This window comes from Lipotes vexillifer, unplaced genomic scaffold (assembly GCF_000442215.2).
Source record: "Lipotes vexillifer unplaced genomic scaffold, Lipotes_vexillifer_v1.1 scaffold404, whole genome shotgun sequence".
NCBI lineage: Eukaryota > Metazoa > Chordata > Mammalia > Artiodactyla > Lipotidae > Lipotes > Lipotes vexillifer.
Window position 1 is genome coordinate 99,438 of NW_006777380.1, and position 23,644 is coordinate 123,081.

The 23,644-nt window shown below is 39.7% G+C and overlaps 1 protein-coding gene across 1 annotated transcript in view; it reads left to right on the forward strand.

Moving 5' to 3' along the window:
* The window catches only part of TEC (tec protein tyrosine kinase), a 98,545-nt gene extending 79,314 nt beyond the window's left edge, over positions 1 to 19,231 (forward strand). The window contains exons 10-17 of the mRNA XM_007450966.1: positions 993 to 1,126; positions 3,091 to 3,165; positions 3,918 to 4,089; positions 4,211 to 4,427; positions 14,297 to 14,361; positions 16,997 to 17,115; positions 17,200 to 17,357; positions 18,536 to 19,231. Coding sequence (XP_007451028.1) covers positions 993 to 1,126; positions 3,091 to 3,165; positions 3,918 to 4,089; positions 4,211 to 4,427; positions 14,297 to 14,361; positions 16,997 to 17,115; positions 17,200 to 17,357; positions 18,536 to 18,619 — 1,024 coding nt within the window. The 3' untranslated portion in view covers positions 18,620 to 19,231. The remainder of the gene's footprint in view (positions 1 to 992; positions 1,127 to 3,090; positions 3,166 to 3,917; positions 4,090 to 4,210; positions 4,428 to 14,296; positions 14,362 to 16,996; positions 17,116 to 17,199; positions 17,358 to 18,535) is intronic.
* The last annotated feature ends 4,413 nt before the right edge of the window (positions 19,232 to 23,644 follow it).

Here is a 23,644-nt window from a genome sequence, read left to right on the forward strand (position 1 = left end):
TTTATATTCCTATCTAGTAATTTTCCTCATTTTCCATATATATATTTGTTCTGAATGACTACAGAAACTTTAGCAACATTCCACAGATAATTACTTTGCACTGTGCTAGGTACTAAGGATACCACACTGAGCCAAGTAGACACAGACCCAGCCCTCCAGTAGCTTAGTGAGGGCTTCTTTCAGACAGGCAAACAGGCAGTGATGGTATATGTGAGTGACTGCTATGCAGGGAGGGCAACGTGTGTGTGTGTGTGTGTGTGTGTTTGTGTGTCGGGGGGGGGGTGGGTGGTACATAGACCAGACACATCTGAGTTAGGCATTAACGCTGTCTACTGACATCCAATGTGAGACCTGATGGGTGAGGCAGGCAAAAGTTGGAGAGGGAAATGTGTTTCTGACACAGGAAATTGCCTGGACCTGCAAGTGAGGGAGCACTTGGTGAGCTGACAACAGTGTATTGTAGCTGGATTGTAGAATGGGAGGGGCAGGGGGAAGGGAGGAGAGAGAAGCCTGAGAGGTAGAAGTGGAAGACACGTTTGAGTTTTATCTTCACAGCGGCAAGAGTTCTCTGGAAAGGATTTTCAGCAAGAGATGACTCAGGAAGATCTAAGATACCTAAAATAGAATGTGTACATGATTTGTACGTCTAGTTTCTTAACTTTTAGAGGTCTTCTGGACATTTGCAACACCACCAGCATGGACAAAAAGCAGTATCCAGCTAATAGCTATTTTAAGACTTTTAATTGTTGGTAAATGGAGTTTTGGTAGATGTTCTCTTTCACGATCTCATGCAAGGGACCAAGTATCAGTTATCAGTGACCACTTTATAACTTCCATCTGTTAATTTGAAAGGTGAAGCTAAGAAGAACATGGGGAAAAAATTTGTGTAGAGAATAGAGGGGGCCATATATAGGGACCCTGGTAGAAAACATCTTAAGGGTGAAGTTACATTATTCCAACTTGGTTCTAACACATTCTGATTTTTGTTACAGAGAAGGTTCATCAGGTTTCAGGCATTATCATATAAAGGAGACAATGACATCTCCAAAGAAGTATTATCTGGCAGAAAAACATGCTTTTGGTTCAATTCCTGAGATTATTGAATATCATAAGCACAATGCAGCAGGTAAGTGAGCTGTTAAAACCTATTTCAAACATAAAGTAGTGATGAAAATGATTAGACATTGTGATGAATTCTTCCTTGAGCAGGTTTATGTTGTAGTTAATTGTAGAAAGTGATTGATTTAAAATTACTGCATATTAAGGAAATGATATATACAAAGAGAAATCAGAAATAATAACTCTAAAGAAGCCCCGTCTTGACCTTAAAACACAAGTTATCCTTATTGTGTGTGGCAAACGTTCACATCTGCCACATACAATACAAGGTCTACATCCTTGGTACTGACAAAGGTTCTTTGCTTGACTGAACTTTAGTCAGGCTCCTGGACCATCTCCTGGGCCCATCTGTACACTTTCTTATAAAATCCAGTTTTTGCAATAACCCTGCTAAGTCACTTTAACCAGAACCCCTTACCCTTGCGATTTGCTGTCTAATCACCCTCAATAACTGGTCGGGTTCCTCGCCTTCCACCATCCCCCCGGGTAATGTCTGGGTACCCTGGCTTATTTCAGCAAGAATCTTGTTCGATTAGTTTGGCCAGAACCACTCTAAGCCCTCCCTGCATTGATGTTTCTTTTAGTAATTTTCCATCCACTGGTTCCCCACCCTTCTTGGCTGTGAGTTCTCATTTGTCCAGGTTGTATTCAGAGTTGGGCCCATCTCTCTCCCCCACTTTAAAATCCCATTGCAGTGGTCCTTATACCTATCACAGTGGTCCTGAATAAAGCCTGCTGGACCATCTTTAAAAGCGTCATTGAATATTTTTTTTTCTTTAACAGTACCAAACTAAAATCCAATGTATGTCTATGTCGCAGCTGTCACAGAAGCTGCCAGATGAGCAGCTTAGGTTTAGGCCTGTGTTAGAGGCTTCCAAAGACTAGCCTAAGAATGTCCCAGACATGTCAAGTTAATATTGTAGAGTCCAATTTTTATGCTAAGATTACAAATGCTGAGTTATGTCAGGTGAATCACTTTAATTTTAGTAGACTACTGTAATTCCATTTCATAATTCAAATCTCATACTGGAAAAGAACATGAAATAATAGTTGATAATAATTGTTGGAAACTTTTAACATCCTTTAAAGTGTTTGCAAGACACCATGCTAGCATAGTGCCTGATAAACACTGTATTTAAAAAAAAAAATGTTGAATGAATAAAAACGTATATTTTAAAAATATGAAATTGTCGGCTCAGAGAGTAGTGAAACCAAGCAGGACCCGGTGGGGGCCTTCCTGGGTACAAAAGCTCCTCTGTGTTTCCCGTTTCTTGTTTGAAAAAAAAAAAGCTTTAGTCTCCTAAGCCTTCCGCAAGCTCCAAAGAGCAGGCTCAAGCAGTTAATGGTTAGAGTCACAGGACTCCTAGTTCCTCCTGAAGGGATGTAGATAACAATCTGATGCATATCTTTGAGTCGCTCTGCAGAAACTAAGACCCCCATCCAGGTGGAGGATGGTGACTACATGCTGACCACGAGCAGGTAGACCCCAGGCTGGTTGGAACCAGAAGGTTGATGATTGAGATTCCTGAAACATCACCCTGTTACCTACCGTCAGCCAATCAGGAGAAGGTCCACGAGCTGATCACTTGTCTTACTACCCTCTCCCCTAACAATGTCTTTAAAAACTCTTGTCGAAGGCCACTGGGGAGTTTGGGTCTTTTGAGTACGAGCCCCCCATTCTCCTTGCTTGGCCCTGCAATAAACCTTTTTCTGCTCCAGACTCCGACATTTTGGTTTGTTTGGCCTCACTGTGCATCAGGCACACAGACTTGGTTTTGACAACAGTAGGATCATCGTCCTTCCTCCCTTTCTTTATTCTTTGCTAGCATATAGCAGAGGGCCATATATACACAAAGAAGATGAGCACTAAGTGAATAAATGAATGAATTTTGTAAGTGAGTTTCTAGTTTAGTGCTTTACCATGCAGAATGATTGAGTGAATTCAACTGTAATACTCTTTTTGATTTCTAGGACTTGTCACAAGGCTGCGGTACCCAGTTAGCACAAAGGGGAAGAATGCACCAACCACTGCAGGATTCAGCTACGGTAACTCCTTTTGTAGTTGCATGGCAAATTTTTCTTGAAAAGAACCTGTTATCACAAGACGAGTTTAGATGTGTAGAATTCCTCATAGCGGAACTGTTTTTATATAAGTTTACCGTGTGAGATGTTAGGTGATTACACTTACAGCTGTAGTAACCCTAGGTTTTCTGTTTTCATCATTATTCATTATTTGGTAGAAAACTGTCCGTCAGTGAAAAATAGACATTACCATGTTACTTCTAAACTAAATCAAAGCCTTTCCTGCTTCTCACTGGGCTTGGTTGGCTACTCACAGGAAAGTAAAGATGGAGGTAATAGAGAAGACATGCAACTTGATTGTCCTTGTGCTACTGGTGAAAGCCTTTTAAACAGGTTAAACTCTTTCCAACTTGATGGAATTGAAAAAGAAAAAAAACTTCAGGGGGAGGAATGGTAAAGGAGGAAGTATTTGTTTAAAAAAGAAAAAAGTACCTTTAACTTTCAAGCTCCATCATTATTAGCCTATTGTGTAGCATCTTCTTGCCTTCTTCAGTTCACTTTGCTTTTACTGTGACAGCTGAGAAGGCGTCCATCCTCCCCAGAGGGAGGAAAGCCACCTTCTGTCGCTTATGGGCAGGTTGCAAGTCTGCTCTGTGTTGGTAATTGTATTACCTTGTAAGTTTTAGATTGACCTTGGTTATAGTTTCTTTGTTTTCCACTGATTCCTACTGTATTCTCCTGATTGAATTTTATCACTTTCCCCCTCTGTCTCACAGAAAAATGGGAGATTAACCCTTCAGAGCTGACCTTTATGAGGGAGTTGGGGAGTGGACTCTTTGGAGTAGTAAGGCTTGGCAAGTGGCGAGCTCAGTACAAAGTAGCCATCAAAGCTATTCGGGAAGGTGCCATGTGTGAGGAAGATTTTATAGAAGAAGCTAAAGTAATGATGTAAGTTTCTACATTTTTTCTGGTTCCCCTTTTTGTATTAAAAAGTGGCCCCTTGCCAGCTAACACCCCTGGTGGTTTCTTTCCCTGCAGTAACTCTGTGTATGCATGACTTCCCTCTCAGGAAACTGACACACCCGAAGTTAGTACAGCTTTATGGTGTATGCACCCAGCAGAAACCCATTTACATCGTTACTGAATTCATGGAAAGGGGATGCCTTCTGAATTTCCTCCGACAGAGACAAGGCCATTTTAGTAGAGATGTGCTGCTGAGCATGTGTCAAGATGTGTGTGAAGGGATGGAGTACCTGGAGAGAAACAGCTTCATCCACAGAGACCTGGTAATCGCAAACCACCTGCCTTCCCATCACCAGCCAAATTCCTTTGTAATCTGGGTCAACAAATGAGGAATGATGTGTTCATACCCAAGTTCTGTTCTCAACAGTATATCACCGTTACTTTTAAATGTGGTAAATTTAACTTGCCCCATAGTTTTAACAGAAAGATCTTTATTAAATCTAATACATGTAGTATATAATTACATAGGTACCTGCTTATTAAATCATACATAATTACATAGGTAATATTTCCAGGTTAGTTACCATGCATTACATTTGGTCTTCATAAGAATCCCATGAGATAGATAATCATAACAGATTTTCTGACCACCATTGTCTTATAGATAAGAAAATTAGCATCAGAGAAGTGAAATGACATGCATATGGTGATAAATGGGAAGTTAAGGGTTGACTCATCCTTTGACTAAGTCCTAAGCTGTTTTCCATCTCACACACTAGAAGCTGAAATTATAACAGAAATCCTTTCATTCATTTTCTTCACTGTAAAGAGATGGAGTTGACGTTAACTCCAGAAAATACCAGAAAAAGTAATCTATTACTGGTTCTAAATTATTGTGCTGGAGACGCTTCTTAATTTTTCCTCTCTCTTACTCTGTCTCCCTCTCTTCTCCACTTATTTTTTCTTTCTCTTTTTCTTCTCTGCCTGTTCTTCCCAAATGTGTCTATTTTCAGTATGTTGGTAGAACCGTTAGTCCCTGTTAAAGTATACAATACTCTATTATTAACTATAGTCATCACGCTATATCTTAGATCCTCAAAACTTACCTTGTAACTGAAAGTCTGTACCCTTTGACCAACATCTCCATTTCCCCTAACCCCCCAGCCCCTGGCAATCACCAGTATAGTCTTCCTTTCTGTGAGTTCCATTTTTTTTTCCCCCCTTAGATTCTATATATAAGTGATAGCATATAGTATTTGTCTTTCTCTGTCTGGTCTGTTTCACTTAACATAGTGTCCTCCAGGTTCATCCATGTTGTTGCAACTGATGAGATGTCCTTCTTTTTTTTTATGGTTGAATAATGTTCCATTCTGTCTATGTATATATATACACACCACATTGTCTTTATTCATTCACCCATTGATGGACACTTGGGTTGTTTCCATATCTTGGCTATTGTGAATAATGCTGCTATGAATATGGGAGTGCAGGTATTTCTTTAAGGTACTGATTTTGTTTCCTTCAGCTACGTACTAGGAAGTGGGACTGCTGGATCATATATATGGTAGTTCTGTTTTTAATTTCTTGAGGAACCTCCATACTGCTTTCCATAGTGGCTATACCAATTTGCATTCCCACCAACAGTATACAAGGGTTCCTCTTTCTCCACCTTTTCTTTTTTTTTTTTTTTTTTTTGTTTTTTTTTGGATATTATAAGATTTTTAGGAATTTCATGTAATGTCTGAAACATTTATATTAACATATTTCCATACAAATAACCCAAAGAAAGTTTAGTATTAGTTGTTTATTTTTTTAATTTCTGAGTTTTATTTTTTTATACAGCAGGTTCTTATTAGTCATCAATTTTATACACATCAGTGTATACATGTCAATCCCAATCGCCCAATTCAGCATACCACCACCCCCACCACCCCGTGGCTTTCCCCCATTGGTGTCCATACGTTTGTTCTCTACATCTGTGTCTCAACTTCTGCCCTGCAAGCTGGTTCATCTGTTCCATTTTTCTAGGTTCTACATACATGCATTAATATATGATATTTGTTTTTCTCTTCCTGACTTACTTCACGCTGTATGACAGTCTCTAGATCCATCCACATCTCAACAAATGACTCAATTTCGTTCCTTTTTATGGCCGAGTAATATTCCATTGCATATATGTACCAAACTTCTTTATCCATTTGTCTGTCAGTGGGCATTTAGGGTGCTTCCATGACCTGGCTGTTGTAAATAGTGCTGCAATGAAACTGGGGTGCATGTGTCTTTTTCAATTATGTTTTTCTCTGGGTATATGCCCAGTAATGGCATTGCTGGATCATGTGGTAATTCTATTTTTAGTTTTTTAAGGAACCTCCATACTGTTCTCCATAGTGGCTGTATCAATTTACATTCCCACGAACAGTGCAAGAGGGTTTCCTTTTCTCCACACCCTCTCTAGCATTTGTTTTTTGTAGATTTTCTGATGATGCCCATTCTAACTAGTGTGAGGTGATACCTCATTGCAGTTTTGATTTGCATTTCTCTAATAATCAGTGATGTTGAGCAGCTTTTCATGTGCTTCTTGGCCATCTGTATGTCTGCTTTGGAGAAATGTCTCTTTAGGTCTTCTGCCCATTTTTAGATTGGGTTGTTTGTTTCTCTAGTATTGAGCTGCATGAGCTGTTTATATATTTTGGAGATTAATCCTTTGTCTGTTGATTTGTTTGAAAATATTTTCTCCCATTCTGAGGATTGTCTTTCGTCTTGTTTATGGTTTCCTTTGTTGTGCAAAACCTTTTAAGTTTCATTAGGTCCCATTTGTTTATTTTTGGTTTGATTTCCATTACTCTAGGAGGTGGATCAAAAAAGATCTTGCTGGGATTTATGTCAAAGAGTGTTCTTCCTATGTTTTCCTCAAAGAGTTTTATAGTGTCCAGTCTTACATTTAGGTCTCGAATCCATTTTGAGTTTATTTTTGTGTATGGTGTTAGGGAGTGTTCTAATTTCATTCTTTTACATGTAGCTGTCCAGTTTTCCCAGCACCACTTATTGAAGAGACTGTCTTTTCTCCATTGTATATCCTTGCTTCCTTTGTCATAGATTAGTTGACCACAGGTACGTGGGTTTATCTCTGGGCTTTCTATCCTGTTCCATTGATCTATATTTCGGTTTTTTTGCCAGTACCATATTGTCTTGATTACTGTAGCTTTGTAATATAGTCTGAAGTCAGGAAGTCTGATTCCTCCAGCTCCGTTTTTTTCCCTCAAGACAGCTTTGGCTATTAGGGGTCTTTTGTGTCTCCATACAAATTTTAAGATTTTTTGTTCTAGTTCCATAAAAAATGCCATTGGTAATTTGATAGAGATTGCATTGAATCTGTAGATTGCTTTGGGTAGTATAGTCATTTTCACAGTATTGATTCTTCCAGTCCAAGAACATGGTATATCTCTCCATCTGTTGGTATCATCTTTAATTTCTTTCATCAGTGTCTTATAGTTTTCTGCATACAGGTCTTTTGTCTCCCTAGGTAGGTTTATTCCTAGGTATTTTCTTCTTTTTGTTGCAATGGTAAATGGGAGTGTTTCCTTAATTTCTTTTTCAGATTTTTCATCATTAGTGTATAGGAATGCAAGAGATTTCTGTGCATTAATTTTGTATCCTGCAACTTTACCAAATTCATTGATTAGCTCTAGTAGTTTTCTGGCAGCATTTTTTGGATTCTCTGTGTATAGTATCATGTCATCTGCAAACAGTGACTGTTTTACTTCTTCTTTTCCAATTTGTATTCCTTTTATTTCTTTTTCTTCTCTGATTGCTGTGGCTAGGACTTCCAAAACTATGTTGAATAATAGTAGTGAGAGTGGACATCCTTGTCTTTTTCCTGATCTAAGAGGAAATGCTTTCAGTTTTTCACCATTGAGAATGATGTTTGCTGTGGGTATGTCATATATGGCCTTTATTATGTTGAGGTAGGTTCCCTCTATGTCCACTTTCTGGAGACTTTTTTATCATAAGTGGGTGTTGAATTTTGTCAAAAGCTTTTTCTGCATCTATTGAGATGATCATTGGTTTTTATTCTTCAGTTTGTTAATTTGATTGATATGCGTATATTGAAGAATCCTTGCGTCCCTGAGATAAATCCCACTTGATCATGGTGTATGATCCTTTTAATGTGTTGCTGGATTCTGTTTGCCAGTATTTTGTTGAGGATTTTTGCATCTATAGTCATCAGTGATATTGGTCTGTAATTTTCTTTTTTTGGAGTATCTTTGTCTGGTTTTGGTATCAGGGTGATGGTGGCCTCATAGAATGAGTTTGGGAGTGTTCCTTCCTGTGAGTTTTTTGGAAGAGTTTGAGAAGGATGGGTGTTAGCTCTTCTCTAAATGTTTGATAGAATTCACCTGTGAAGCCATCTGGTCCTGGACTTTTGTTTGTTGGAAGATTTTTAATCACAGTTTCAATTTCATTACTTGTGATTGGTCTGTTCATATTTCTATTTCTTCCTGGTTCAATCTTGGAAGGTTATACCTTTCTAAGAATTTGTCCATTTATTCCAGGTTGTCCATTTTACTGGCATAGAGTTGCTTGTAGTAGTCTCTTAGGATGCTTTGCGTTTCTGCGGTGTCTGTTGTAACTTCCTTTTCATTTCTAATTTTATTGATTTGAGTCCTCTCCCATTTTTTCTTGATGAGTCTGACTAATGGTTTTTCAATTTCGTTTATCTTCTCAAAGAACCAGGTTTTAGTTTTATTGACCTTTGCTATTGTTTTCTTTGTTTCTATTTCATTTATTTCTGCTCTCATCTTTATGATTTCTTTCCTTCTGCTAACTTTGGGTTTTGTTTGTTCTTCTTTCTCTGGTTCCTTTAGGTATAAGTTTAGATTGTTTATTTGAGATTTTTCTTGTTTCTTGAAGTAGGCTTGTATTGCTATAAACTTCCCTCTTAGAACCGCTTTTGCTGCATCCCATAGGTTTTGGATCATCGTGTTTTCATTGTCATTTGTCTCTAGGTATTTTTTTGTTTCCTCTTTGATTTCTTCTGTGATCTCTATGTTATTTAGTAATGTATTGTTTAGCCTCCATGTGTTTGTACTTTTTACGTTTTTTTCCCTGTAATTCATTTCTAATCTTATAGCATTGTGGTCAGAAAAGATGCTTGATATGATTTCAGTTTTCTTAAATTTACTGAGGCTTGATTTGTGACCCAAGATGTGACCTATCCTGGAGAGTGTTCCATGAGCATTTGAGAAGAAAATGTAATCTGCTGTTTTTGGATGGAATGTCCTATAAATATCAATTAAATCTATCTGCTCTGTCGTGTCATTTAAAGCTTCTGTTTGCTTAGTTATTTTCATTCTGTGTGATCTGTCCATTGGTGTAAGTGAGGTGTTAAAGTCCCCCAATATTATTGTGTTACTGTCAATTTCCTCTTTTATAGCTGTTAGCAGTTGCCTTATGTATTGAGTTGCTTCTACGTTGGGTGCATATATATTTATATAATTGTTATATCTTCTTGAATTGGTCCCTTGATCATTATGTAGTGTCCTTCCTTGTCTCTTGTAACATTCTTTATTTTAAAGTCTATTATATCTGATATGAGGATTGCTACTCCAGCTTTCTTTTGATTTCCATTTGCACAGAATATCTTTTTCCATCCCCTCACTTTCAGTCTGTATGTTTCCCTAGGTCTGATGTAGGTCTCTTGTAGACAGCATATATATGGGTCTTGTTTTTGTATCCATTCAGCAAGCCTGTGTCTTTTGGTTGTAGCATTTAACCCATTCACGTTTAAGGTGATTATCGATATGTATATTCCTATGATCATTTTCTTAATTGTTTTGGGTTTGTTTTTGTAAGTCCTTTTCTTCTGTTGTGTTTCCCACTTAGAGAAGTTTCTTTAGCGTTTGTTGTAGAGCTGGTTTGGTGGTGCTGAATTCTCTCAGCTTTTGCTTGTGTGTAACGCTTTTGATTTCTCCATCAAATCTGAATGAGATCCTTGCTGGGTAGAGTAATGTTGGTTGTAGGTTCTTCCCTTTCATCACTTTAAGTATATCATGCCACTCCCTCCTGGCTTGTAGAGTTTCTGCTGAGAAATCCTCTGTTAACCTTATGGGAGTTCCCTTGTATATTATTTGTCATTTTTCCCTTGCTGCTTTCAATAATTTTTCTTTGTTTTTAATTTTGTCCATTTGATTACTGTGTGTCTTGGCGTGTTTCTCCTTGGGTTTATCCTGTATGGGACTCTCTGTGCTTCCTGGACTTGGGTGGCTGTTTCATTTCCCATGTTATGGACGTTTTCGACTATAATCTCTTCAGATATTTTCTTGGGTCCTTTCTCTCTCTCTTCTCCTTCTGGGACCCCTATAATGCAAATGTTGCATTTCATGTTGTCACAGAGGTCTCTTAGGCTGTCTTCATTTCTTTTCATTCTTTTTTCTTTATTCTGTTCTGCAGCAGTGAATTCCACCATTCCGTCTTCCAGGTCACTTATCCGTTCTTCTGCCTCGGTTATTCTGCTGTTGATCCCTTCTAGTGTAGTTTTCATTTCAGTTATTGTATTGTTCATCTCTGTTTGTTCTTTAATTCTTCTAGGTCTTTGTTAAACATTTCTTGCATCTTCTCGATCTTTGCCTCCATTCTTTTTTCGAGGTCCTGGATCATCTTCACTCTCTTTATTTTGAATTCTTTTTCTGGAAGATTGCCTCTATCCACTTCATTTAGTTGTTTTTCTGAGCTTTTATCTTGTTCCTTCATCTGGTACATAGCCCTCTGCCTTTTCATCTTGTCTATCTTTCTGTGAACATGGTTTTTGTCCCACAGGCTGCAGGATTGTAGTTCTTCTTGCTTCTGCTCTCTGCCTTTTCTTTTTTGCCAGCTGTTGTCATCTTGTGTTTTTGTTGATAGTCATTCTGAGAAGTGAGAGGTGATATCTCATTGTGGTTTTGACTTGCATTTCCCTGATGATTAGTGGTGTTGAGCCCCTTTTCACGTATCTGTTGGCCATTTGTGCGTCTTTTTTTTTTTTTTTTTTGGCCCTGCCACATGCCTTGCGGGATCTTAGTTCCCCAACCAGGATTGAACCCATGCCCCCTGCAGTGGAAGTGTGGAGTCCTAACCACTGGACCGCCAGGGAATTCCCTTGTGTGTCTTTTTTGCTATTGAGTTGAATGAGTTCCTTATATATTTTAGATATTAACCCTTTATCAGATATATGTTTTACAAATATTTTTTTTCCCATTCTATAGTTTGCCTTTTCATTTTGTTGATTGTTTCCTTTGCTGTGAAAAAACTTTTTACTTTGTTGTAATCCTAGTTATTTATTTTTGCTTTTTTTGCCTGTGTTTTGGCGTCAGATCCAAAAAATCATTGCCAAGACCATGTCAAAGAGTTTTTCCCCTATGTTTTCTTCTAGGAGTTGTATAGTTTCACGTGTTACATTTAAGTCTTTAATCTATTTCAAGTTAATTTTTTGTATGGTGTAAGAGTAGGGTCCAATTTCATTATTTTACATATGGAGATTTGAATTTGCCAGCACCATTTATGGAAGAGATTATCCCTTCCCTTTGTGTGTGCTTGGTGCCCATGTTAAAGATTAGTTGACCATATATACATGGGTTTATTTTTGGATTCTCTATTCTGTTCCATTGGTCTATGTCTCTGTTTCTGTGCCAGTACCATACAGTTTTGATTACTATATTTCTGTAATCTAGTTCAAAATCAGGAAGTGTGATGCCTCCAGCTTTATTCATTTTCAAGATTGTTTTGGCTATTCAAGGTCTTTTTAGTTTCGTATGAAATTTAGATTGTTCTTTATATTTCTCTGAAAAATGCAGTGGAATTTTGTTAGGGTTGCATTAAATGTGTAGATCCTTTTGGGTAGAATTTTGTGAGGGTTGCATTAAATGTGTAGATCCTTTTGGGTAGTATGGACATTTTAGCAATATTAATTCTTCCACTCTGTGAACACAGGATATCTTGCTGTTTATTTGTGTCTTCTTCAGTTTCTTTCATCAGTGTCTTATAGTTTTCAGTGTACAGGTCTTTCACCTCCTTGGTGAAATTTATTCCTACATATGTTAATGTTTTTGATGCTATTGAAATTCACTTGCTTTCTTAATTTCTCTCAGTTCATTGTTAGTGTATAGAAACAAAACTGATTTTTCTATGTTTATTTTGTATCTTCAACTTTACTGAGTTCTTTTATTACTTCTAACAGTTTTTTAGTGGAGTCTTTAGAGTTTTACATATATAAGATCATGTCGTCTGCAAACGGAGACAATCTTACTTTTCTATTCCAATTTGGTTGACTTTTATTTCTTTTTCTCACCTAGTTGCTCTGGCTAGGACTTTCAGTACTATGTTCAATAGAAGTGACAAGAGTGGGCATCCTTGTCTTGTTCCTGACCTTGGAGGAAAAACTTTTAGCTTTTCACCATTGAGTATGTTGTTAGCTGTGGGCTTGTAATATATGACTTGTATTATGTTGAGGTACATTCCTTCTATACCTAACTTGTTGAGAGTTTTTAATCATGAGATGAAAGGATTTTGAATTTTGTCAAATGCTTTTTCTGTATCTGTTGAGGACGCGCAGGCTCAGCAGCCATGGCTCATGGGCCCAGCCGCTCCACGGCATGTGGAATCTTCCCGGACTGGGGCACGAACCCGTGTCCCCTGCATCGGCAGGCAGACTCTCAACCACTGCGCCACCAGGGAAGCCCATATGATCCTTTTAATGTGCTGTTGAATTCTGTTTGCTAATATTTTGTTGAGGATTTTTTCATCTATGTTCATCAGGCATATTGGCCTATATTTTTATTTTCTTGTTGTGTCCTTATCTTGCTTTGGAGTTAGGGTAACATTGACCTTATAAAATGAGATTGGAAGTGAACCTTTTAAAATTTTTTGGAAGAGTTTGAGAACTTAGGATTGGTGTTAATTCTTCTTTAAATATTTGGTAGAATTCACCAGTGAAGCCATCCAGTCCTGGGCTTTTCTTTCATAAAACTTTTAAAGATCACATTTTATGATTGGGGCAAAGGACTTTGCAAAATAGAAGATGATGTGATATGTGTAACATTAGTTATTATTATGCTCAGTGATGATAAAGAACATCTTTTTGTCATATTGAAACTTGTGAATTTAGCACCTTCCTCTTTTTTGACTTTTAAAACTGTTGGAAATCTGTTGTCTACGTGGGTATGACAGGTTACACCTCTCTACACACACCTCACCGTGGTGAAGGCAATTTTGATATGTTTGTGCCTGTGATACTGACATCATTAGGGTAGGTTTTTGTCATCCCTTAAGGGAAGATTTTGGTGCTTCTGTCTCCTGGGTGAAGAATCCTGGTGACTATCAAGTAAAGGCATGATAAAGTATCTTTATAGGAAGATGGAAATAATCCAGGGAACAGGTATTAACTCATACTTTAAAAGAGACTCTTAAAACGCATTCAACAGGAAATAACCTCGTGTAAATGGAATTTGTGTCGTACAGAGAATAAAATTCTGAAGTATAAGGAAGAAAAATACATTCTTAGTCTATGGGTTATAGCATGTGAAAAGATTGTCATCATGTCTTCCTTCTGAGAAATACTATGTCTTTTTCCAAACTATTTTCTTGAACCTCGTAACCTTAAAGAATGGGGAAGAAAGTATAAGTAATCTAGAATTGTGTTTGTCATAAATGACAAAGCAAACTATGTTACATATGGCTGTTCTTTAGACTCTTTGGGTTAGAGAAGACCAATCATTGGGCAAAGCCACTGGGTAAAAGATTGTTAACCCATCACTTTGATGCTTGTGTGTTATAAAGCTCGCCTAGTAAGAACCTGAATTAAGGACTTTAAGAGATGTTGTCACTATCAATAAGAAAATCAGATAGTTTAATAAGAATAGAAATGGGTGGGCAAGAAGCTGATTGACCCTCCTCTTAGTCCTAGTATAGATATGACAGTTGGCAAAGATTATGTAATGATGCCTTTTTTCACATGAGACTTTTGACCTGTCTTTCTATCCATTCTTTCATATAAATGTTGAAGACGTTTCCATAGGGGTAAAAAAAGAAATTTATAAGAGACACCACCTCTGCAAATGTTGACTGGGTTACACTAAATTTAATATAAACCGAACTTATATTTTTCTACTTTTATTGTGGAACTTTGCAACTAATATACCTTTATAATGTTGTTTTCCAGGCTGCCAGAAATTGTCTAGTAAATGAGGCAGGAATTGTGAAAGTTTCTGATTTTGGAATGGCTAGGTAAGGCTGAGTATATGTGAACATTTTCTATACATTTTGGATTAAATTAATGTAAGACTGTGGCCTTTCCCTTGAAAGTACTTGACTTTTCCTTTGCAGTTTGTGTCAGCTTCTTTCTCTGATGCCTGTTTAAGAGCTATTTTGAAATATCTTTTGTTTCTTTAACAAAACATTAGAGGTACCCATCATTTTTTTTAAGTCCCCATCATTTTTATACAGATTGATTTTTCTGCTTCTTAGTGCTTTTTGTATAAGGTTAGAAAATAGATTATCTATATTTTGAAAGATTTCTTCGCTGAATTTGTCTTTTTACTGTTAGCCTTGGCTTTTTCTCAGGTAAACTGTTGAGAAGTTATGAATACTTCATTATGTGGCTTTAGTTGATATTCACATTAGCTTATAGAATTGATAAGCATGGAAATAATCTGCATTGATAAAGCAAAAAGGAAACCCTATTAGATGTCCTGAGATAAAATAAATATATTAAAATAACACAGAATATATCGTGTTAATTATTGTTAATCATTCTCTCCACTAGGTGGTAGTATAGCCCGTTAAATACACTACTTTCTTTTCTCCCTGGTGTGGATTAAATTTCTAGAATCTTTTGTTTTGATAGAAATGTGTTCGGGGTAAGTTTTTAGAGTACGCAAATCTGTAATGTTTTTATTCTCTTAATTTTTGTAATCTTAATAGGGTGTTAGAAAAGTCCTTTAAAGAGTATTTCATTTGTCCTTTCTTTCCCTCCTTCCTTCATCCATTCATTTATCTGTACACCCACCCATACAAAATTAGGTGCCTGCTCTGTGCCAGGCACAACACTAGAGATTGAACCCTAGCAGAGGATGACATTATCCATGTGAGTCCCTGCCCACGTGCAGCTTAAATTCAGGAGGAGAGAGAAACGTAAGACCTGAGAACCACTAAGAGGGGAGAGCACAGAGTGAGGTGACAGAGCAGGGGTCCACAAACCTCGGCTTCTGGACCACATCTGACCCAACACTTATGTTTGTATGGCCCGTGAGCCAACCACGGTGTTCACATTGTTTAATGGTTGGGGAAAAAAAAGCTTTAAAAATATTATGACATGTGAAAATTATCTGAAAGTCAAAAAGCCAGTGGTCCATAAATAAAGTGTTAATAGGACACAGACTCATTCACAGATGTGTTGTCTGGCTGCTTTCACTCTACAAAGGCCTGCAAAATCTAAAACACTCGTTGTCTGGCCTTTTACAGAAAAAGTTTGCCGACCCCTGTGATAGTGATAACTTGGGGCTGGTGGGGCAGGCGGGTACTGAGTGATGGCGCGGGGCAGGGGTGACGGTAGGGACTTCAAATCTGGTGCCTCTTGAAGGCCTCTTTGAGACCAGGATATCTGAAAAGAGACCCAAAAGGCAGGAAGTAGTCAATTAGGTGAAAGTCTGAGGATAAAATATTCCAGGTGGAAGAACACCAAGTCCAAAAGCTTGAAATCTGGGATGAGCTTGGCCTGCTCAAGAATCAAAAGGGGGTCAGGGTGGTCAGCCCATGGCCAGCATGAGGGCGGTTATAAAGGCAGGCCAGGCCTCCCTCCTGAGAAGCTCGGGCCGAGGGAGGTTAGAAAGCCATTACTGTCCAAAATGGGACCAGAACTGCTGGCTGTCAGGGCAGTAAGGACCCAGTGCTCTTTGTTTGTTTTCTGTGAAGATATTCTGTATCTAACAGGCAGGCCTCCAATTTCAGGTTTGATTTTCATATGTTTGGCTTTCAAGAAACCTGTGCTTTTGCATCAGCTCCTTTGAAACACTCATTCTATACTCAGTTCAGACTCCCCTGACTGACAAACACCCATGGTGGCACTGTCACCATCTTTGTCTATATAGCGAAGGAAGTTTGTGCAATCATTTGAATATTTTCCCATGGAGCTTGCAGAAATTAACCTGGTATGTTCCTATAATAAACACCTTCCTCTTGTAAATACATACTGAACACATTACAGAAAGGGCTGAAGAACCCATATTTAGCACCCCAATTAAGATCCTCCCCAGGGGTAACCAGTGTTACCAGTTTGTGTGTGTCCTTCCAGAAGGACATAAGTATGCTCCCATAGAGAAACTACATAGTATTGTTCTGAGTGTGTGTGTACAGAGGGTGAATGTCATGGTATATACATATATACACCACCATGTGCATACATCATTTTTCAATTTGCTCTTTTTATTTGCTATAGTTTTAAGTTGTGCTCTGTGGAATCATGGGGGCAAAAGCACATGTGCTCCAAGCGCTTTGCACCACTTCCTTTAGAGCAGCTCTGCTTTAGATGTTTTACGTGTGGGGCCTTTGGGTAAAAGTTTTGTTTAGAGAACAGAACTGCTTCTTAAAAAGAAAGTTTGCAAACTCTTTTCTTGTATGCTGCCTCCAATGCCTTATAAAACAGAAAAACAGAAAAGTGAAAGCGCAGATAGAATGTTACAGTGCACGCATCTCAAGCACTTAGAGGAAGAGGGCAATTGCAGAGGCGTGGCTGCAGAGGCAAACAGCCAGCTTCAACCGGATGCCTGTTGGACTTCAGTCAACTGTGCTTTTGATTTTAAGGGGGAGAAAAAATTAAAGAACATGTACAAAATACAGACCGTAACTCAGTGTCTTGCTCTAGGTATGTTCTGGATGATCAGTACACGAGTTCTTCCGGTGCTAAATTTCCTGTGAAGTGGTGTCCACCTGAGGTGTTTAATTACAGCCGCTTTAGCAGCAAATCAGATGTCTGGTCATTTGGTAAGAGTCATGCTCCATTTCCCCTCAACTCTGCCCTGAAGAGGAGCTGGGTGCATCATTTGGCAAATCGTTCTCGTCTTTCAGGTGTCTTAATGTGGGAAATATTCACTGAAGGCAGAATGCCCTTTGAGAAAAACACCAACTATGAAGTGGTAACCATGGTTACTCACGGCCACCGACTCCATCAGCCGAAGTTGGCGTCCAGATATGTGTACGAGGTGATGCTGAGATGTTGGCAGGAGGTATAACACTTTTCGGGTGCTTTTTCCTTCAATCTCTAAAGCATTCGGGGATCTGGGCTTGGTAGATTCAAACTGTGTGGTCTTTATAGCCTAGTGAATGAGTGCATGTTTTATATGATTTCAAACTCTTAAGTAGGAAGCCGGTCTTCTCAACTCAGTCTGAATAACGGGAAGAAGATGTGAAGAAGTGGAAAACACTAACAATTAAGACAGTAAATTCAGGCTGCCGCTCCCTTCCCAAGTGGGGCTCCCGCCACAGTCGCCTGAGCTGGGGGCTCTGGGGATAAGCCCAGAGAGGTAGCTGCTCTTTCAGCGGGTCTCTAGTGTTGTCGAAGTGTTACTCTTTCGCCAGAGAAGTTTATTTTCTCCAAGCCTCAACTTCCTCAGGTCATTTACTCTCAGTCTCCGGAAGTTTTCCTTCGCCCCATGTAAAAATGTCACCTCATAGAAGAGATTAGACACCAAAATGACTTTTGAAAGATAACAGTAACATTAGCTCACAGGTATGATGTGCTAAGGCACTGTGCTGAGTGCTTTCAATTTAGTTCTCGAAATAACCCTTCACAGTGTGCATACTTTTACTATGACCACTCTGTGGACAAGGATGTCACGTTGTTGCTTGCCTAAGGCCACTTAACTGCAGAGAAGCAGAGTCCTGTCTGACTCCAAAGCCCATGCCCTGGTCACTTGCTATCGTGCCTCCCAAGAGCATTGATTGGGATGGACAGAGGCCTTCTGGCCAAGAAGTGGTGCTAGGGGCAGTGCGGACAATGTGAGCAAAGGTAGGGTGGTGGTAATGAACTTGGTGTGTGTATACAAGGGTTGAGATTGTTCTGATTGAGCATAGGGCCCATGTGAGGGTTTTTGTGGGAAATAAAACTGGGTAGCAAGGGCCTGGGGGAGGGGCAGGTTATGGAGGGCCCTGTGAGTTAGCAGGACTTGATTTTGCAGGCAGTTAGGATCTCTGTTAGGTTCTTGAATGGGATGCCAAAGCCATGTGGCAGAAAGGTTAGCACGTGCAGGATCGATTAGACCTGTCTGGAGATGCATGTGTGTTCCGGCCCCGAAGTAAGGAGTCCCTTACTCTGGTGTGCATTGCTATCTGAGTTGGAGCAGTGAAAAATCATTTTGTGAATGGATTCTGGAACCCACAGCTTCTACTTGATTTTGAATTGTAGAAACCAGAGGGAAGGCCTTCCTTTGAAGATTTGCTGCGCACGATAGATGAACTAGTCGAATGTACAGAAACTTTTGGAAGATAAGTGCTGTGACCGGATGATGTGATGGCTTCCAGATTCCAAAGCACGAGGAAGAAATGGCACTTTGTGGCAAACTTTTAATTTATTTAGCACTTGGACGTGTAGATTGTTTTACTTATAAAGGGGAAACACCTAAAACATTTGCTTCTAGACCAACTGTAGCTCTGTGACCGAATCTTCTGGATTATGGAAATGCTGCCTTAGACATGATGGTTAAAAGCACCCACTTTTATTCATTCCACAAACACTGGAGTGCCCGCTATGTGCCAGGCACTGTGCCCAGGCCCCAGGGTCTGCCCATTTTAGGGGTGCATGTGGGGTCATGTTAGCCGGTGCCGGTGGAAGGCCAAGGGTAATTGGGAGGGGGAAGGGTATCCGAGCCACATTCCAGCCACCCCTCTCTTCCCTGTGACTTCTACAGAAATCTGGGCTGGGGCATTGTCTAGAATATGGGTTCCGGATGGATCAGGAACCCACCTTGGATAAGTACCCATCTTTTGTTTTGAAACATCTGTTTTCAAGACTGCCATTAGTATTACATTAAAACATATTTGTATGCTGTACATATTGTAAATATATACAATATATAAAGTTATATATTTATAAGAAACATGAGTCTTCTTTTTTGTAATTTGACTTTTATTGGAGTATAGTTGATTTTATGAGTTGTCTTTTAATTGAAATGTTTAATTCTGTAATATATGAGCCAACCCTCTTAGGACTAGGGATTTTACTAGGGATTTACAGCTGTCAATTCCTTTTCCCCTCAGGCTCCAATATTCCCTACTGAAGAGAAAAATGTCCAGACCCTTCTATCACTAATGCCCCCTCCTCACTTGGGTAGCCATGTTTGAGGTGCCTGTCCAGCTTAAGCCCCCAGCAGGGGCTGTGTTTGGGCTAAGTGGACCTGCCCACGGTATCCACAGCTGATTGGAGTTGGATGGAAAATTGAGCCTAGGGGCAATCAATCAGTTTCTGTGTCTTAAGAATCTGTCCCTGGACAAAAATGTGAAAGTGTGCTCTGGAGAAGGAGCAGATGACGTTCACCATAAAGGCTGTGTCCCAACTGCACGCAAGACCCAGGAGCAAGCCAAGTTCTGGCAGAATTCAGGAAGCAGCCAGGAAAAATGGAGAGCATGGCATCTGAGCTGTCTCCCAGATGGCTTTCAGGAGGCCAGGCTGGACTTGGGTTCCTGCATCAGAGAGGTTGTCTGTTATAGCTTCATAGTAGACCCTGCAATTGAGTTTATTTGAGTGGGTTTCTGACCCTTATAATTTCTGACCAGGACACCATCTGAGTTAGAGCCTCATTAACTCATGAGCCCAGGGAAAAGAACGACAGTCTCCATCATGATGAAAGCAAGGCCGTGTATTGCCCCACACTGTATTGTTGGTTTTGTGGGCATCGAAAGCCCAGCAAGACACAGGGCCTTTCTTCAGGAGTTCGCATGCTCTGGGCGGCCGTGGTCTCCCCCATGCTGTGGGGCGTTGTGTGAACACTCTTTACATAGCATTCACATGAGTAGTTCTTACGTGAAGCAGCTACTTAATGCCCAGCGACGAGTTGTCTCAGTCAACAGCATCCCACAGAACATTCTCCAGGAATAGCTGATGAGGTTAAACCACAGTGTTGCTAAGGAAACAGCTCACAGGTGGGCAATGCTGGGTTCAGGAGTTTACCCCCCTGGCTTCCCAAGCAAGTAATGGGCCAGAAGTTGTGCCCATGGCCTCAGAATAGCACAAATACTATTCCCTGGCTGCCTGTTTCCTCGAGGACTCCCTGTAGACCTTGGGACATGAAAAAGGCATCTCGGTGGTTTGTGTTTGAAGCACTAAGAAGTCTTATCCATTCACGTGGGGCCCAAAGGAACCTGTGTACAGCAGGACTCAGGATCCCAGAGGATTTATTATGGTTCTTGCTTCCAAGAATGAGCTGAGGCCTCTACATTTGATTTTTTTTTAAGCTACATACTCAAGGCCCACTTCCTCTACCATCTTCAAGTCTCTTTAACAAGGGAGTGGCTTCTTTTGTCACATGCCAGGTTGTTGGGACCCGGATAGCACGTCCTCTGCGTGTGACTTCTTATTTCCCTATGTTTCCGCTAGGGATCTAGAGGCAAGAGCAGGCAGTCAAGGTGAATGACCCATCTCCCCTCTTCTGTTGATTGCACTGGCCTGAATATTATAGCAGTGGTACTAGAACCATTTAACTCACCAAGTGGTTTAATGGTTAAAAAAATTATTATACATGGCTGCGTTTATGGAAAATCAAGACCTTTTAAGGAACACCGGCTGTGGCTGGCTACTCTGAATAGCACCTTCATATGACCATGGAGAATCGTCTTTCCATTCTGGTCAGTTCATCCCCTGAAGGCTATCTTCTATCCTTCCCTGTCCCCCTTATAATGGAAAAAAATAAAATATTTATCCTAAGTTTTGTCACAGTCTGTTTGCCACCTTCCTTCTCATCTTCCTGTTTACCTGTACCCCCATCCCCAAAATATACACACCTGTTAACTGAATTGTAGCTCATTCAAGGGGTTGGCTGTATGCGCGCTGTGCCCTACTGTCATTGTCATACCTTCCTCCTTCCTTCATCTCTCACCTTGAGTCCTCTCGTCCCTCCCAGCCCCATCCCATACTTCCCTTTTGACCTTGAGGAACTGTGTTTAAAGTGCTACGTCGCTTTGAAGAGAGAGGAGAAAGTATAGCCCTTGCCCTAATGGTTACGTATACTTTTGATGGGAAAACAAGGTTTGGCAACATTTGGGAATATTTTCTTCAAAAATCTTTAAATATTTCACTAGGACTTAAAAAAAAAGGTTTTTATATAAAACCATAGCTACGGCTAAAGGAGAAGTAAAAATAGAAGAATCCACCCAGAATGTATAAAGAGATCTTAATCTAGAAAGCAGGGAATAGGAAGGGCAACGTGAATCTGCTGTGTCTTCAGTGCAGTGGTTCCCTTTGGTTTTAGTTACCTTTTGGTTATTTTTCAGTGGGATGAAGTGAAACTCCTAAGTGCGTTTTTATTGTTGATGTTGTTGTATTTGTAGCTCTCGGCCATGCCCCAGTCACCTGGGGATGGATTAGTTTTTTCCCTCCTGCCCTGCAAAATAAACTTTTCTCGTATGGTGCCTAAAGTGTTAGTACTGAGTAGGAGGGCAGAATATTCTAGACGTGGTACTTCAAAACTTACAGTCTAATTCTGTTTCTAACACTAACGGTGCCCCTTATCCTATCTGTGCCTCCAGTTCTTTCCCTGTCCAGAGAGAGCAATTTGAATTCATGCTCTTTTTAAGGTCCCTTTTACCCAAATCTTGTGATTTCTTGAAAATGGTGTTTGCTGGAGTCACCCACGCACTCGGGAATGAAGAACTAATAGCAGCTACCCTCAAAGATCTGGATGTAGATTATCGAGCTTTCTCTTATATAGGCCATCAGGTTGTCATTCACACACTTCTCTGAGGTTTTTAGAACAGGAAAATAGGTGGGGTTAACTTTGCCTGTGAGAAACGTCTTGGGTGAGCTATGATTTCAGTTAAAAGATGTGTTTTTGTGACAGGAGCATCGCTGAAGACCTGAAGGCTGTCTTGTTTGCTCCCCGCACAAATGCAGCCATGATTCTTTCCACCTGTAAGTAAGATGGCTTTGTCCTTTATCTTCAGGGCTTGCTCTGGGCATGGTGCTTAGTCTTGAACGCCAGAAATTGTGAAGTGTGGAAGATAATTTCCCCAGATGTTGTGACAGGGTTTTGTTTGTTATTTAAATACCCATGGTGGTGATGTAATTTTAGAAAATGTTCAGCATTAAGAACACAAAAGAAAACAAAATAGTGTCCTTAAATCTACCTGTGTGTGTAGAAATGCAATCAGTTTGAAAAGTATTTGTATTTAGAATATTTAGTGTAAAGAACTGAGAGCAAAAGTCTAGGAGACCAAGTTCCACTTCAGGATTTGCTGCAACATTAGTGGGTCACCTTTGGTAACTTCTTTAGATCAGGTCCCCATCTGTACAGTGGGCACTCTCTTTTTGCCTACCTCCCAACAAGATACTATAGAGAAACAATAGATTAAAATGACAGGCTCTTCATGAACTTAATTTTGGAGTTGCTTTGGAAGACTATTCAGTCTCATGTACAAGTTTTGGAAATGCTTGTTGATTTACCTCGAAGACTCAGAGAGCCTTATGCAAATAATTAAAAATCTGGAAGAAAAATACTGATTTTAATTCTGGGTGACTATGGAAACAAGCTTCAACAAAGCTCAGTCACATCAGAATAAAGCAGTCAAGGCCGCTGACAACAGTTTTTGCACTTCTGAGTTTTAAGTGGCATTAGGAAAAATTTTTTGCAGTTTTTAAATGTCATGTGTTTAAACCAGATCACCTCATAGGACCCAACACTTGTTGGTAGGATTTGTAAAAAATAAACCAGGCTACTCCACTTGTACCTACCTGAATTATAACTTACAGTCTGGGTCCACACATAGATCAAGACGGCGTGCCCATTATCAGAAACACAGGCCAAGCAGAGCAAAGCAGAAAGAGCTAAGAAGCAGTAACCCATGTCCCCACTTCCCCCAATGGCAGGACAAAGGTGAGCAGTGACTTAATAAGAACCTTTTCATTAAAAGCCATGTGGGCATCTGTTCTTCATTTCTCCTGAGGTCAGAACTAGAGAAAAGGCTGTAAATGATAACAGGAAGGATTCAGTTATATATAAAATAAACAGTGATGGTTGAGACAAGGATTAGATTGCCCAAAGGATTGAATAAGAGACCACCTATTAGTGGGGATATTTTGAGGATCATTCTGTCTGGCCTGGAAGGGCATGGGTTTGATGAACTATCACTGTCCTTTCCAGCTTCTGATAATATGATTCAACAGTAAGACTCACCTGTTTATTTCTTCCACAGATTGCACTTAGATGTGGCTCTATTTTCTTTCTTTCTTTTAAAATTAATTAATTAATTAAATTTATTTTTTATTTTTGGCTGCGTTGGGTCTTTGTTGTTGCACACGGGCTTT